At 39.8% G+C, this 13,821-nt stretch overlaps 2 protein-coding genes across 9 annotated transcripts in view; one reads left to right on the forward strand and one right to left on the reverse strand.

Moving 5' to 3' along the window:
• The window catches only part of FBXL2 (F-box and leucine rich repeat protein 2), a 146,542-nt gene that overhangs the window by 108,312 nt on the left and 24,409 nt on the right, over window positions 1-13,821 (forward strand). For 4 of the 7 annotated variants that reach the window (XM_025374927.1, XM_025374924.1, XM_025374925.1 and 1 more), the window contains one exon: window positions 255-1,377. In XM_025374927.1, the coding sequence (XP_025230712.1) occupies window positions 255-362 (108 nt within the window). In that variant the 3' untranslated portion in view covers window positions 363-1,377. Of the gene's footprint in view, window positions 1-254; window positions 1,378-13,821 lie in introns of those variants that run through there. The other 3 variants (XR_003118042.1, XR_003118041.1, XR_003118043.1) reach the window with 1 other exon arrangement.
• UBP1 (upstream binding protein 1) overlaps window positions 2,661-13,821 on the reverse strand; it is a 53,811-nt gene continuing 42,650 nt past the window's right edge. For both annotated transcript variants that reach the window (XM_025374921.1, XM_025374922.1), the window contains 5 exons: window positions 11,374-11,464; window positions 10,491-10,609; window positions 7,623-7,765; window positions 6,870-6,921; window positions 2,661-4,675 (listed from right to left, as the gene is read on the reverse strand). In XM_025374921.1, the coding sequence (XP_025230706.1) occupies window positions 4,638-4,675; window positions 6,870-6,921; window positions 7,623-7,765; window positions 10,491-10,609; window positions 11,374-11,464 (443 nt within the window). In that variant the 3' untranslated portion in view covers window positions 2,661-4,637. The remainder of the gene's footprint in view (window positions 4,676-6,869; window positions 6,922-7,622; window positions 7,766-10,490; window positions 10,610-11,373; window positions 11,465-13,821) is intronic.

Here is a 13,821-nt window from a genome sequence, read left to right on the forward strand (position 1 = left end):
TGGAAACATATCAAAGTATATTAACGTAAGTGTTTTCACTTATCCTTAGAAACGTATCAAAATATATTAACGTAAGTGTTTTCACGTACTAATGCGGGGCAGAGGGTTGGGGGAGTAACAGTAGCAGCTCCAATCTATAGCATAAATTCTATTTGAACTGACTAAGGTGAAGATTTTTAATAGCGGACTAGAATTATGACCATAATCCTAAAAATACCAGTGTAAAGACTCCACTTTTTTCTTCATCCTTCCAGGCTCAGCTCCCTCATGTCAAAGTCCACGCCTACTTTGCTCCCGTCACCCCACCGACAGCAGTGGCAGGAAGTGGCCAGCGACTGTGCAGGTGCTGTGTCATTCTCTGACAGCAGCTGCCTGGGCCCAAGGGGTGAGGAGGCATCCCTTCCTCTAGAAGACCTGAGTCTTCCTGACCTACTCCACCATCACCCAATCTGTTGATTCTCCATTGGGAAAGGCATTTACAGGTAAAAGACTTCTGTATGGATTGCAGTAACTCTGGTGAGAGTTTTCACCTTTATTCTGCTGTGAAACAATCGAATCAAAGCCTTGTGTCAGTTAACACAGGACAAGTGGTTTCAATGCAGCTAGGACCATGCCAGAAACCTGGATCTCTTAAGAGATTGGTACCTACCTAGGTACAAAAGTTCTACCCTTGGCATTATCAGCACTCCTCAAAAAGACCATCAGTGTTAGCACAAACTGAGCAGAAAAACTAGGCTGTTGATTTTCTACCTGATATTTAAGCCAGTGGCCTACCTTAATTCACAACAATTCCATTTTGATTAGCAGGACTTTTCCACTTTGAAGATAAAATAGCAACTTTGTCAAAGTGACTGTACTGCAAATTCATAATGCCTGATAGTTTTATATGTAGAGACTTATGTGGAAGGCATGTTAATAGGTTTCCATGAGACACCAAAGAAAAGAGGACTCTATACTGGGTGGAGCAGGGTCTTCACCTTTTTGTTTCTGTCAACTTGTCATACACACCTCCAGGGACCAAAAACAAAAGCAGCTCAGAGAGTCTGTGCCTGCCTGATTGGGAAGTAGAAGCTCTGGTGTATGCTACAGCACATAATGAAAAAAGCTAATTATGTCCATGCCTCTCATAAAACTGGGGGGACCCTTAAAGAAAAAGAACTAAGGCTTAAGTTATCTGTAGTATAATCAATTAAAAGTAATGAATGGATGCATGTAAAATGGATGTGATTTTTTTTTTCAAGCTTATTTTGCAATCTTAGAAATCAGGTTACACCATAGCTACTCAGAAGTTTTACAGACTTAAAACTCAGATCAGTAAGTGTTGGTACCTTTTAGACTCATAAAATTGAATAAACCGTTGCAATGCTTTAAAAAAAATTAAGTCAGAGGGTTTTATTGCTATGATTTTATGGCAGACACATCCAAGCAAAACCATTTTCCAAATGCAGACCTTCATGATGTTATCTGAAATCTGGTAAAATGACCCTAGTGTCTGCTGTGGTTGATTCTTGCTCCATGCTGTCCACATTTGTGATCTTTATTAAGAAACTATTACCACCTTCCTTGTAAACGTAGGTGTTCATGGTGGCTGGCCCTTCCTAACCACCACTCCCCCAAACTGAAGGGCCAGAAGCTCATGAGAAACGTAAGTAAAACGGCAAAAAGAAGATGTTTTCCCGTGACTAGCAATACCTTTATTGGGCAGTTTTAGAAGTGTTTTTAAGGATATATTACCTCGGCTGCATTCTAGGAAGGGAAAGCAGATAGATATATCTGCCCATAAATGGACTTAGCACGATTATCAGAGTAAACATTTTATTGCCTTATGCTATATTCCAGCATTCCTTGGTCTAAAAATTGTGTGGATACCATAGCAGTTCCTTAAATATACATTTATACTTACTGTTGTGGAGGAGACAGGGGAGGAAGACTGATGCAGGAAGCAACTTCAATAAATGAGCACATAACAGACTCACTTCAGTGATTATGAATTAGAGCTTCTATTAAAAAAATTAACTTAAGGCCAGGCGTGGTGGCTCACGCCTATAATCCTAGCACTTTGGGAGGCTGAGACGGGTGGCTCCCCTGAGGTCAGGAGTTTGAGACCAGCCTGGCCAACATGGTAAAACCCTGTCTCTACTGAAAATACAAAAATTAGTCAGGCATGGTGGCAGGCACCTGTAATCTCAGCTACTTGGGAGGCTGAGGCAGGAGAAATGCTGGAAACTGGGAGGCGGAGGTGGCAGTGAGCTGAGATCACACCACTGCACTCCAGCCCGGGCGACAACAGTGACTCCGTCTCAAAACAAAACAAAAGATTAAATGACCAGAGCCTTCTATACATGATTTCTTTTGAGCCACGATACAACCTATCAATCACAGCTACTGGACTCAATGCTCAATGACCCATGGCCTCATTTACAAAACAGGAGAACCTCTTGTAAGACAATCAGGTTTGCTTCCTTTTCAAGTCTGGAACAGTTACTGGAATAACATATCCTCAGTTGCATCAGCTTTGAGAAAATAAACTGAAAAGGAAAAAACTATGGGCCTAACCTCTTATTACATTTAGACTGGCTCAGAACACACACGGGGAAACTCCTTGATTCTATGACATGAAATGACAGAAACAGGAACTGGGATTTTAAATGAGACACACATTTGCAAAACAATCAGAAAACATTTATTATACTGAAATGTGTACATCCTACTATTAAAAAAACAAAGTAACAAATTTGCTGGTGCCAAGATTTATTTAGCCTGTTTCACTGGGACAAACTCATGTTCAATGCCACGCAGTAAAATTTAAGTCTCATAAGTGTCTAAGTATTTTTACCCCGCTTCTAAAACCTGATGAGGAATTCAAAATAAGCACACAGCATTAAATGACATTTATTGTTCCATAAATCTTGAGACCCAAAAAAGGAATGCTAAATAGACAAGCAAAACTTTTAAAACAAGAGATAAACTCACTTCTTTCCCCAGTGACTGGTACAGGAAACGTGGTCACACAAAAGCAAAGGCAAAAAGTCAGAAAGGAAAGCTCTCTGCCTATAGGATCTATAGGAGTTACAGATACTTTCAAATCGATGATGAAAACAGGCCGTGCTTCTTTGTAGCAAATAATTAACCCCCTTTATGAATAAAACATGTCAAAGCTTTTACCCACTGAAGCAGTTTGTCTTCCGGGAGAGATTACAAACTCAAAATTACTCATTTCCTATTTTTTGCCTGAACACAGATGAGGACCAAATAGTACATTCAAATAAGGACACCTGGGTATATGGACAGAGATCCTACAATTAAAATGGAATAGAAGTTTAAAAAAAAAATTCAGTCCCCTACACCATAGGCCTCAAACATGCTTGCTGATGGATTCTGGGAAGGTTTTGGACGAAGGACGGAGATAGATATGGGAGGAAAGTGAGGAAACAGTGGATTCCCTTTGAAAAGTATGCTAGCAGACAAGCATTTGGTTTTATGAAAGAGGCACTCTTTTTATAGAGAAAGAAGCTATTATGTGGTGTATAAAAAGCCCCTAAATCATCACCAGAATGTCTATCCATGATTGTACTAAAGCTCAATATTTGAGGAGAGACTTAAGGGATTTGTATGGTACATTTTAGTGTTTGATAACATCTAGTGTTTCCACGAAAAAATTCATCTTGTTCATAATGAAGATCCCTTAACACCTATTCAGAAGCTATCAACAATAATACTTTCTCCCCCTACTTGGGTCACCTATTTCCAATGTCTGGGGTAGGGCTTTAAAAAATGTTTAATAGGATGGTGGGGGTGGGGGGTGGTCAGAGATGGAGGGAGAGAGGGAAGAAAACGAGAGAAAAACCACGAGTTTAGCAAGGAATCTCCAAAAATGAAAACCAGAAACTAAAATGCTAAAAATGGAAGCAGAAGCAAAAAAGTTTTTCAATAAATCTGTGACAAAGCCAAAACACAAAAGTCTTTGTACCTATTAGGATTTACACTGATCCTCTCACCAAGGTACTCCTGATAATGCAGTTTGCTTCAAGCCCATCTTCCTGGCTTGGATCTTCTCCAATCTGGCATGATCATATCAAACGTACACCCTTAGACATGATTTCTTCCAAGAAGGTGCCGAGCCTTTTACCTGACCACCAACGGCCACATCAGCACAACACATCTTTCCGCATACAGATTCACTGCTGGCCCCAAAACAGCACTGTCCCCCATCTCCTCTCCAGGTCAGCATAAGGTTCAGGCAATAAAAGCCAAACTGGCACAGAAAGGTAAATGCCCACAGTAAGTTTCTACATTCATTTCCAAACCGCATACAGTGTAAAAAGACAGCAAAGGCTGCTTCTAGGAACTGTATTTACTGGCCTCTGCCAGAGCAGCAGGCAGCTATGCCTGCACTGTGGCCTCCAGAGCTGGATGCATGCTGTGCCGATGTGCTCACTCTCATGAGGGTGCTTGGCTATGGCAGTGACAGTGAGGAGATTCACCTCTCATACAGCTCATTAGAAAGGTCATCTTGTGTTTTCAATATGAAACATTTCATATGGTAAAATCCAATCCCAAGACTTCTTGGATTCAGTCTTCACACACTTTTAAGCGTGACTATTTGGTACTGAATATAGTTCAGTCTATATAAGACATCACTTCAAAATTATGTGGATGCCATCACTATTTTCAGCTGCAGAAAAGGAAAGAAATATTTCTTCAGTCAGGCTTAGGAAATTAAGCCTATTAAATGGAAAACTCCCTGCCAACTACAACCTCCCTTCCCAATTCAGAGGTTACCTTTAAATGATTCTAGAGAAACAAGCAAATTAACTTGCTCTAGCTCCTCTTCCCCCAAAACACTTCATGTACACATTCCCTTTTTAGACATTCTGCGAAGCCTGGTCCACTATCAATGCCCCCATTCCAACACTGTCTGCCAGTTCTGGGGGTAGGGGGACATCTAGCAAGACACACAATAATAATAGTGTTGTCCATAAGGGAAGCAAGAACTAGAAGCAGAACAGGTGAAATATACTGTGTCAGGGCAGAGGACCCGAGGGAGCAAATGCGTACATCTATCTTTTCCAGAAAAATTTCTGAGCCACTGAGAGGGAGATTTCAAATATTTTAAAAATGTATCATTCCTTTTGTTGCCTAGTGTTTCTCAGTAAATAGAAGCAATATAGGCATTCATAAAAAAATGATTTTTCTCATGAGGATAAAGTTTGAACAACAACAACAACAAAAAACAGTAAATTGAGATCAGAGGGGAGATTCTATGATTTCTAACACCAGAAAACGTCTACTGGTTCCACAAAACAAAACTATACAATTATACTATGTTTTCTTTTTTAGACAATGTCAGTTATGCAAGGTAAAAACCATACTGCTACGAGAACAAAAGACTGAGGAGAAGGGTACTAGGCTAAAGATGTTTCTGAAAGTAAAAGAGTGAACCAGTTCAGAGTTAAAACTCAGCCTCGCAGGTAACCTGATGGCATATGCAACATGTGAGGCACAAAGTAAAATCAGTATTTCAGTAGTTTGGGGATACTTGACACACATGACATCTCCCTCTTCTAGGGGCAGCTTTTGTGCTAAGACCGGATTTGGATCTTAGCTCACCTGACTTTTAAAACAGTCTATGAATGTATGATCTCTTCTCAAATTTTACATTTAGGAATCCCTCCTCTTTAATGTGGGAGCCACCTAAGCCTGGTCCTGGCTCTCTTTTCACATTCTCTCCCTAAATGACCTTAACAACTTCTACAGCTTTGAGTCACTGTTGATTTGCTGAAGGCCTCCAAATTTACATCTCAAGGCCAGGCCTCTTCTCTGAGCCCCAGAGTGGTAACAGTCAGCTGCCTACTTCACATTTCTACATATCCAAAATCAAACTCTTGGTTGATTTACCCCAACCATACTTACCTCTTCAATGAAATCACCATCTGCCCAGTTACTTTCCACAGAAAACCAGGTGTCAGAACTATTCCTCCCTCAAATGTGCAGCCCACTGGGGCCCTGTCTATAAATCTGTCAGATACTACCACAGTGGCACCTTTCACCTGCCTCATTTTGCCACCTTCTCATCTGTCTCCACAGAGTTGTGAAAGTGAAAGAAAAATCTAGTCACATTACTCCTCCTTTGTTTAAACAACTTCAGTGACAACTCAATACATTTCAAGTAAATCCGAACTACCATCATCACCCGGTCCCGCATGCCAGACCCGGCCTCCTGCTTTGATTCACCCTGATCAGCTCATCCTCACACACAGCATGGCAGCTACATGGCCCACTGCCAAGCTTTCAAAGAAGCCAGGTGTTTGCACACAGCCCCACATTGCCTGGGGATGCTAATCCTATGGCCAGTTCCTGCTCCTTCTCATTCTTCAAGTCTCAGGATTAATGACACCTCCTCAGAGAAGCCTTACCTTACAGCTTCACATTCCCCTCAACCCAGATCTCCCTTATCCATAAGTACCCCACACTTTCCTGTTCCTTCATGGCACTTAACATACTGGTAATTTTGTGTATCTCTTGGCCAATTTTGGTTTGCTTTCCCCAATAGGAGTTTCATGGATTCTGTTTTATTCAAGATCCACTGAGTGACAGAAGCACAGTGTCTGACACAAAGTGCTCAGTAAGACGTTGGCTGAATGAATTGAGATTTTTTTTTCCAGTCATCTAGAAAGACTGACTCCTCTTCCTTATTTGTTAATTTCTATTACAACCACTAGAAATATTCTCAATTCATTTATCAAACTTTCTTCTTAAAATGAGTAAAGCCACCATTTTAAAGAATAAACACACGAGAGGCACTAATTAGAGGCACACACCATCTCTCATGATTCTGGCATTTTAAGACACACACACATGCAAAGTACCTTTTACTGTGGAGAATAAAAAACAACTCTCATCTTGAAAATTCTGAACCATCTAGAAGGATAAAGTAAATGTGTAAGTACAATTAAGATCCAACTGTCATTTCTTAACTAAAAATGATTTTAAAACAGTAAATATTCTTCTCATACAAATACAGGACTCAATGGCCAAAACGATAATTCATGAAGGCAGTGTGAGGCAGCAAAGATGCACACATGCTGCACTGCCTGTGTTCACTGTGCCTGTCCATAATGGTCCCTGAGAGACCTGGTCGGTCACCCGTGTGACCCACAGGGGCACATCCCCTGCCAGCTTCAGTGGATGATGACTCTTAAAAATTGCATAAAGTGCTCTTCTATTATTACTTGCTTGCCACCAATCACTAAGGGGAAAATTATATATCTTACATGTTTTTTAAAATTAGTCATCAAATAATAGACAAAAGGAAAACACATCCAGTGACTCACCTCATAAAACGGACCAAAGCCTTCCACTATCCTAGAGTCCCCCAGTAACTGGCTGCATCCTAAAGGGCTGGGGGGAAGCTAAGCCAGTTTTCCTTGGCTTGTATTCCATATTATCACTAGGATGCCTGTAACTCATGGTTATAAGTTCTTCCAAGTGATTCCCAACTCTCGGGAAATGATTCTCATAAGTATTTTCAAAAGAGGTCACAGAATTTTTCTACAGTTCTACAATTACATGTATAAAAGTAAATACCAGTGTGAAAAGGAAAAACAAATGATTTGATTTACCTGATCACTAACAAGAATGTGAATACCAGTGGGACCCTGTCTGTAAACCTGATTAATTTGGTGGAGAGGAATATTAAACACCAGCGCAAGTTTTCGAGCAACTTCTGAAGCAATCATTTCTTCCAAGTAGATTGCATGATAAACTGAAATTTAAAAAAAAAAAACAAAAAGAAGAGCATTTTAACAGTGATCTTTGATCTGTTTTCTACCTGATCTGTAGGATCTGTACAAAGGTCACACCTTTCAAAGTACCAAAAAAGTAAAAAACATTTTAAATGAGAATAAACTCTTTCTTTTCCATCTTACTACCTTGAAATCTCAAACTACCAATCTAAAATGTAAGAATACATTATTTATATCCAGAAATATAATTTAATAAACATTAACAGAAATCCCTGGACAAAAAGATGAGGTTTGAATTTTTCTTTATATTTTTATTCAATGAATATAGTTTCATGTATTCAAAATTTAAAAACAGGAATTGGCTGCAAATGAACATGGGGGATCTTCTTGAAATAATGGAACTCAAACTGGATTTTGACAATGGCTGCCAAACTCTAAATTTGCTAAAATACCATTATATACTTAAAATGGGAGGACTTTATGGTATGTAAATTATGCCTGAAGAAAGCTGTTTTTAAAAATAATATATACTTCATGTATTCCTAGCAATATACAAAAAGAACCCTAAAAGAGTCACGTTCTTTTCGTTCCTTTTTTTGAGACAGCGTCCTTCTCTGTTGCCCAGGCTGGAGGCGGTGGCACAATCACAGCTCACTACAGTCTCTGCCTCCCAGGCTCAAGCAATCCTCCCCACCTCAGCCTCCTAAGTAGCTGGGACTATGGTGGGGGCACATGCCACCATGCCTGGCTGATTTTATTATTATTATTATTATTAGTAGTAGTAGTAGTAGTAGTAGTAGTAGTAGTAGTAGTAGAGACAGGGTTTCACCATGTTGCTGAAGCAGTCTTAAACTCCTGGGCTCATGCAGTCTAACCAGCTAGGCCTCCCAAAGTGCTGGGATTACAGGCATGAGCCATCACGCCCAGTTAAGCATCACAGTTTTTGATCCAGTAATCCTACTATTAGGAATTTATCCTAAGGAATAAAAGCTATCTGTTTATGCCCCTCCCCCCACAAAAAATTTTAAATAATATAAAAGATGCTACATGAAAAGCTAAGAATACAAACAATAAAATGTGATGCTTCCTTACAGAAAGCCCCAGCCACATTCCATCCAGTGTTCTGCATTTTTGCTACACAGAACTTATCAGCAGATATCTGCAGAGTGTACATCTGTAGTAAGTCTCACTCTTGTAGGTCCTGCTCAGTTACTGATTAAAGCCAGACATGGCTCAGGAATATCATTACGGAGAACTTTGCTTCCCCAAACAAGGGGTTTGTAAGTATAGAAACCCAGAATTTTCCATTACATAAAACTTAGAAGTTGGAACTAAAATTATAGTAAGACTATAGAAATTATCTAGAGAAGGTGTCACCAAACCACAGTCCATATGGGCCAATTCCTGCCCTCCACTTTTTCTTTTTTTAAATGAAGTTTTACTGAAACAGCCTTATCTACAATTTACATATTGTCTATGGCTATTTTAGCACTACAACCAGAGTTGAATGTGAGAGACCCTATATATGGTCTAAAGAGATGGAAATACTTACTACCTGACCTTTTTTTTACAGAAGAAGTCTGCTGATTATGGGAAAATATCCAATATTTCCCCACATCCCTCCACAAACACTCATGTCTGAGGACACACCTTCCAAAATATTATAATCTTGGCCATATGTAAGTGATGTATAAGCTCTTGATGATACATGGAGAGCCCCTTTAAATTTTTATCCTTTAAGAATCTGTATAATCTCAAAATTCAGAGCTTCTGAAGTCAAAATGATACCAAATACAAAAAAGTTCAGAGTAGTGATGCTATCCTTCCAATTTTTCAGTAAAATTCAAATCACAAAATATTTTTCAGAGTTCTATCTATTATTAGGGCAAATAACTGCATCTCTGAATGCCATTAACACATTTTTGAAAAGTTCTGAGCGTGTTGCCTTTGTTCTACTTCAGAGTATGGAAAGAAGGAAATATTAACATATATCAATACTACAAATGGAAAATATATGCCTTTTAAAATGCTTAAGGGCTGTATTTAAAGGCGAGAAGAGGGAGAGGCCAAGATTTTTATCTCTGTCCTAACCTAGCACTATACCATACAATTAACGCTCAGGATGAGAAGCCCTCCCGAGATAACATGCTGTCTGGTATTATTTACAATGACATAAAGATACGGCATCAGACTCGCCACACACAAGGTGCACAGTGCTGGCCGAACACCTGTCATGACAAGTCCACACACTTAGGACTATTACATGCATGCACTGTTGCACATATGTTATGCTCTAAGAGTTTTGCCCATCCCTAGTCAGAAAAATGAGAAAAAAAAAAAAAAGGAAAGAAAAACCCTCCTGCTTTTTTTGTTAAGCTGCCAGTGTTATATTCATCATTTCAGTAAATCTGACAAAAAAAAATAAAAATAAAAAAAATAAAAGCCAGAAACATCTCAATGCATTCAAGCTAGGTTTTCCACTTGTTACATATTTCCAGCATGAAGGGCCACATGAAAAAGAGACCCTTAGTGTGGCTGTAATAACTGAGAAAGAATGCAAGTTTCCTCTTCTCCCAAGGACTTGGCCCTAGAGCTGCCACCTCTCATTGCTGGCAAGGCTCCTTCATGAGCAACTTGGCATTCCTAACACAGCAAGAGTTCTCCAAAGCCTGCTCAATCAAGTCCTTCTCATTTCTGTCTTGACAGTTTCAGAAGTGACAGAATCGAGATACCCTCAATACCTACCATACGGTGCCCCACTGCCATTCTCGCTTGCACTGCTTGCAGCTTGCTGCTGCCCTTGCAGCACCGTGCTGCTTGGCTGCTCCCGGCAGACATAGATGGTTAAACGGGGCCTAACTGACCTGCAATCAGAAGATGCCACTGATGAGCCTGGGAGAGAAAGCTGCCTTACACATGTACAAATGTGACAACTACAGGAATCTAAGTTCTATTTCCTTATGAGAACTTTATAATGTTATTTCGTTATACAAAATAATTTACTAATAAAAATATAAAAACCACACACCTCACACCAACTATCACAGGTGGTCTAATATGATGATCCAGACTCTAAACCATTGAGATGGTCTGTCAGATGCTGGTAAATTTAAGTTTCAAGATTAAGTCAGCAAATTAAAAATCAGTAAGATTCAATTTTAATGGAATTCTCACACCACAAGTATAGAAAGAGCAATGATAGTAAATGGTTCTTACAAGCCAGCACAATTTACAGTTTCTGTCATTTTAATTCACAATTAGTTTACATTTTTAATAACTGTTTAGTAATAGTCATGACCTTGAAAACCATAGATTCTGTATAGCTCACCTAAATTAGAAGTTTTGTTTTCTTGGCAACAAACCCAGTCGTCTTCAAGAAATCAGTACTGCCCATGTGCATTTCTACCAGTCTTACAGTCTACCTCTGCCCTCATCAGTGCCTGCATCATATCTGGGCCTGCCCTGAAGGTGTACACAAAACAGTCTTCTTGTGAGCACAATGCTGCCAATGCTCGATGGCGCACACAGGCACACATGCCAACCTAGCGTGGAAACACATTCTGCCCAAATTCCCCACGCGAAGAAAGGTACATTCTTATTTCAAGCAAAACAGTTCACAGTATTTTACCTTGACTTCAGTGAATTATAGAGCCGAATTCCATCGGCTGCACCACAAATTTGAACTAAATCTTCCTTTGTCAGTTTTAATAAGTCGGCACCTAGAAAAGAGCAAAAATATTTTTCTCAAATGGAAAAAGAACAGAACTGCTTTACAGGCATCTGTCTTCATGCAGTCCAATGTCCTTCAAAATAATGATAGATATCCTGAATATACACATATACATAAACAATACAAAAAGACAGACACCTGTCCTTCAGAGCCAAGGAAAATGCTGGCTTTTCCATGTCCAGCTTAGAAGTCCAGAGGCCGATGAATCAAATCAATGAGTGTCGGGCCTAAAGAACTCTTCCCAATACAAGATTTCACTCATCTACCTTATTTAGTGACTGGGTTGTGGCTACGTGAAGAAACATGATTCTGACCCACCCCATAGAAACAAACCCTGAGATCACCCAGGCCGATCAATCTTTAATTTCACAAAAAAGGAAATGGAAGTCCAGAGTTTGTGGGACTTGCCTAAAGTCTGTAAGAGTTGGTAGCCGAACTAGGACTGGGCCTCTTTATACTGAAACGTGCAACGTAAAGTCAAACATTCTATAACATAAACAACTGTCACAGCAGCCTTTTAACAGAAGAATGGCAGAGAATCACACATTATACCCTAAGATTTCCCCCAAGCACATCCTACTTACAACATCATTTACAAGTGTAAATGTCTCTCTATACAGGTTTCCTATAGCACCACCTAGAGAAGCAGTGTTTGACACTTTTAAAAATTCTATCTAAACACTTCCTTCACTTACTATAGAAGAAAAAAAACTTACACATAAGTATATGGAAGCCATACCTGAGTACATAGACACCATGGACTACTACTCAGTATTTCAAGCATAAATGATACGGCATCTAGGATTTGCTCTGAAATACAACAGAGGGCAGGACAGGAAATAATGGAGAGCAAAACTGACCAAATGCTGGTAGTTTTTGAAGCTAGGAGATGGCTGCATGGGAGTTTAATCATATTCTCTCTACTTTTTAATGTCTGAATTTATCCATAATCTTTTGTTTTATTCTCTAACAGCTAGGATACAGTTTATTGGGGGAATTACGATGAACTTTGGGATGAAGGCTTGATTTCCATATGATAAATAGCCACTTACATATGTAAGAAGATAATGAAGTCATCTTTCTATTTTTTAAAAGCTCAAATGCGAGAGCCTACTAAATTTCTAGTCTGTAAAACAAGATCAGAGAAGCATATCTCCCATGAGACAACAGCATTATTAGAGTCATTTTACAGAGTCAGGTAGGCAGAGAGGCTCTCTTTCATCTCTCCACTGGGGCTTACTACATGCACCTCACAGTTGTGAGCAGAGAGTACTGTGTATGTGTGTGCACACCCTTAACCCATACGGAGAACTGGACAGGTAACTGCATGTACAACCCATCCTGAAATGTGAATGCCCACAGGGATCACAGCAAGAAGACTCACTGCCCTCCTCACCATGCTACTGTCAGTGCTCTGACTCCAGAGATGTGCCAAGAGCGTACCATGGCTAGCTCCTCACCCACTTTCTTGGAAGAAGCCCCCAGGAAAAGGAAAAGGCAGAAGGCCGCGCCATGTGATCACTGCTTACAGCGAAAAGGGCTTAAAACTCACCAGACAGAAACACAGATCTGCCTGATATAACAGGAGTAACGTGGGGCCTCCCTCAGTTCCAAACGTCGGCCCTTTTTCTATGTGCTATGCTTTTCATCTGCCTTCCATACAACAGTGCAAGACAAACCCCAGCATCCCCACCCTGAAATTTTACAATTTTTAGTTTTTCACACATAAAAGGCTTTACTTAATCATATAAAAATGTAGTCCCCAGCTAGCAAATGACTTCCACCTGGAACTTTAATTTTAAAGAGACAAAGAACTACACGGGGAATACCTACTCATTGCACAAACATTACAATACGTGGCATAGTAAGAAACCATGTTCTTTGCAAAATCAAGCTTTTCTTCAGGCTGAGTGTGTGCACACACAAGTTCTGTCCTCTTAAAGGGATTCACAAAGTTGTGTTTTAATGGCCCTACTGCACTGCAGGTGAAGGAAAGCTACCTACCACTTTACTGTGATCCAGCACTTCTCAGCATGTTTGGCCAGGACATGTTACTAGGTGGTCACGTTGGAAAAGACTCCCAGAGCCAAATATATCTAGGAAATGCTACCTCTGCCCCACCTGGCAGTATCTATTACTGTCCCTCTAAACAGGTTTCCTGTAGCACTACCTGGAGAAGCAGTGCTTGATAGCTTTTAAAATTCCTTCTTAACATTCGCTTAGCTTACTGTGCAAGAAAAAAAAACTTACACATAAGTATATAAAAACGATAACTGAGTACATTCAGACTATGAAACACTACTTAGCAATAAAAAGGATTAAACTACTGATACACACAACAACTTA

The sequence above is a fragment of the Theropithecus gelada genome, chromosome 2, assembly GCF_003255815.1.
Source record: "Theropithecus gelada isolate Dixy chromosome 2, Tgel_1.0, whole genome shotgun sequence".
In the NCBI taxonomy this organism is placed as follows: Eukaryota; Metazoa; Chordata; class Mammalia; order Primates; family Cercopithecidae; genus Theropithecus; species Theropithecus gelada.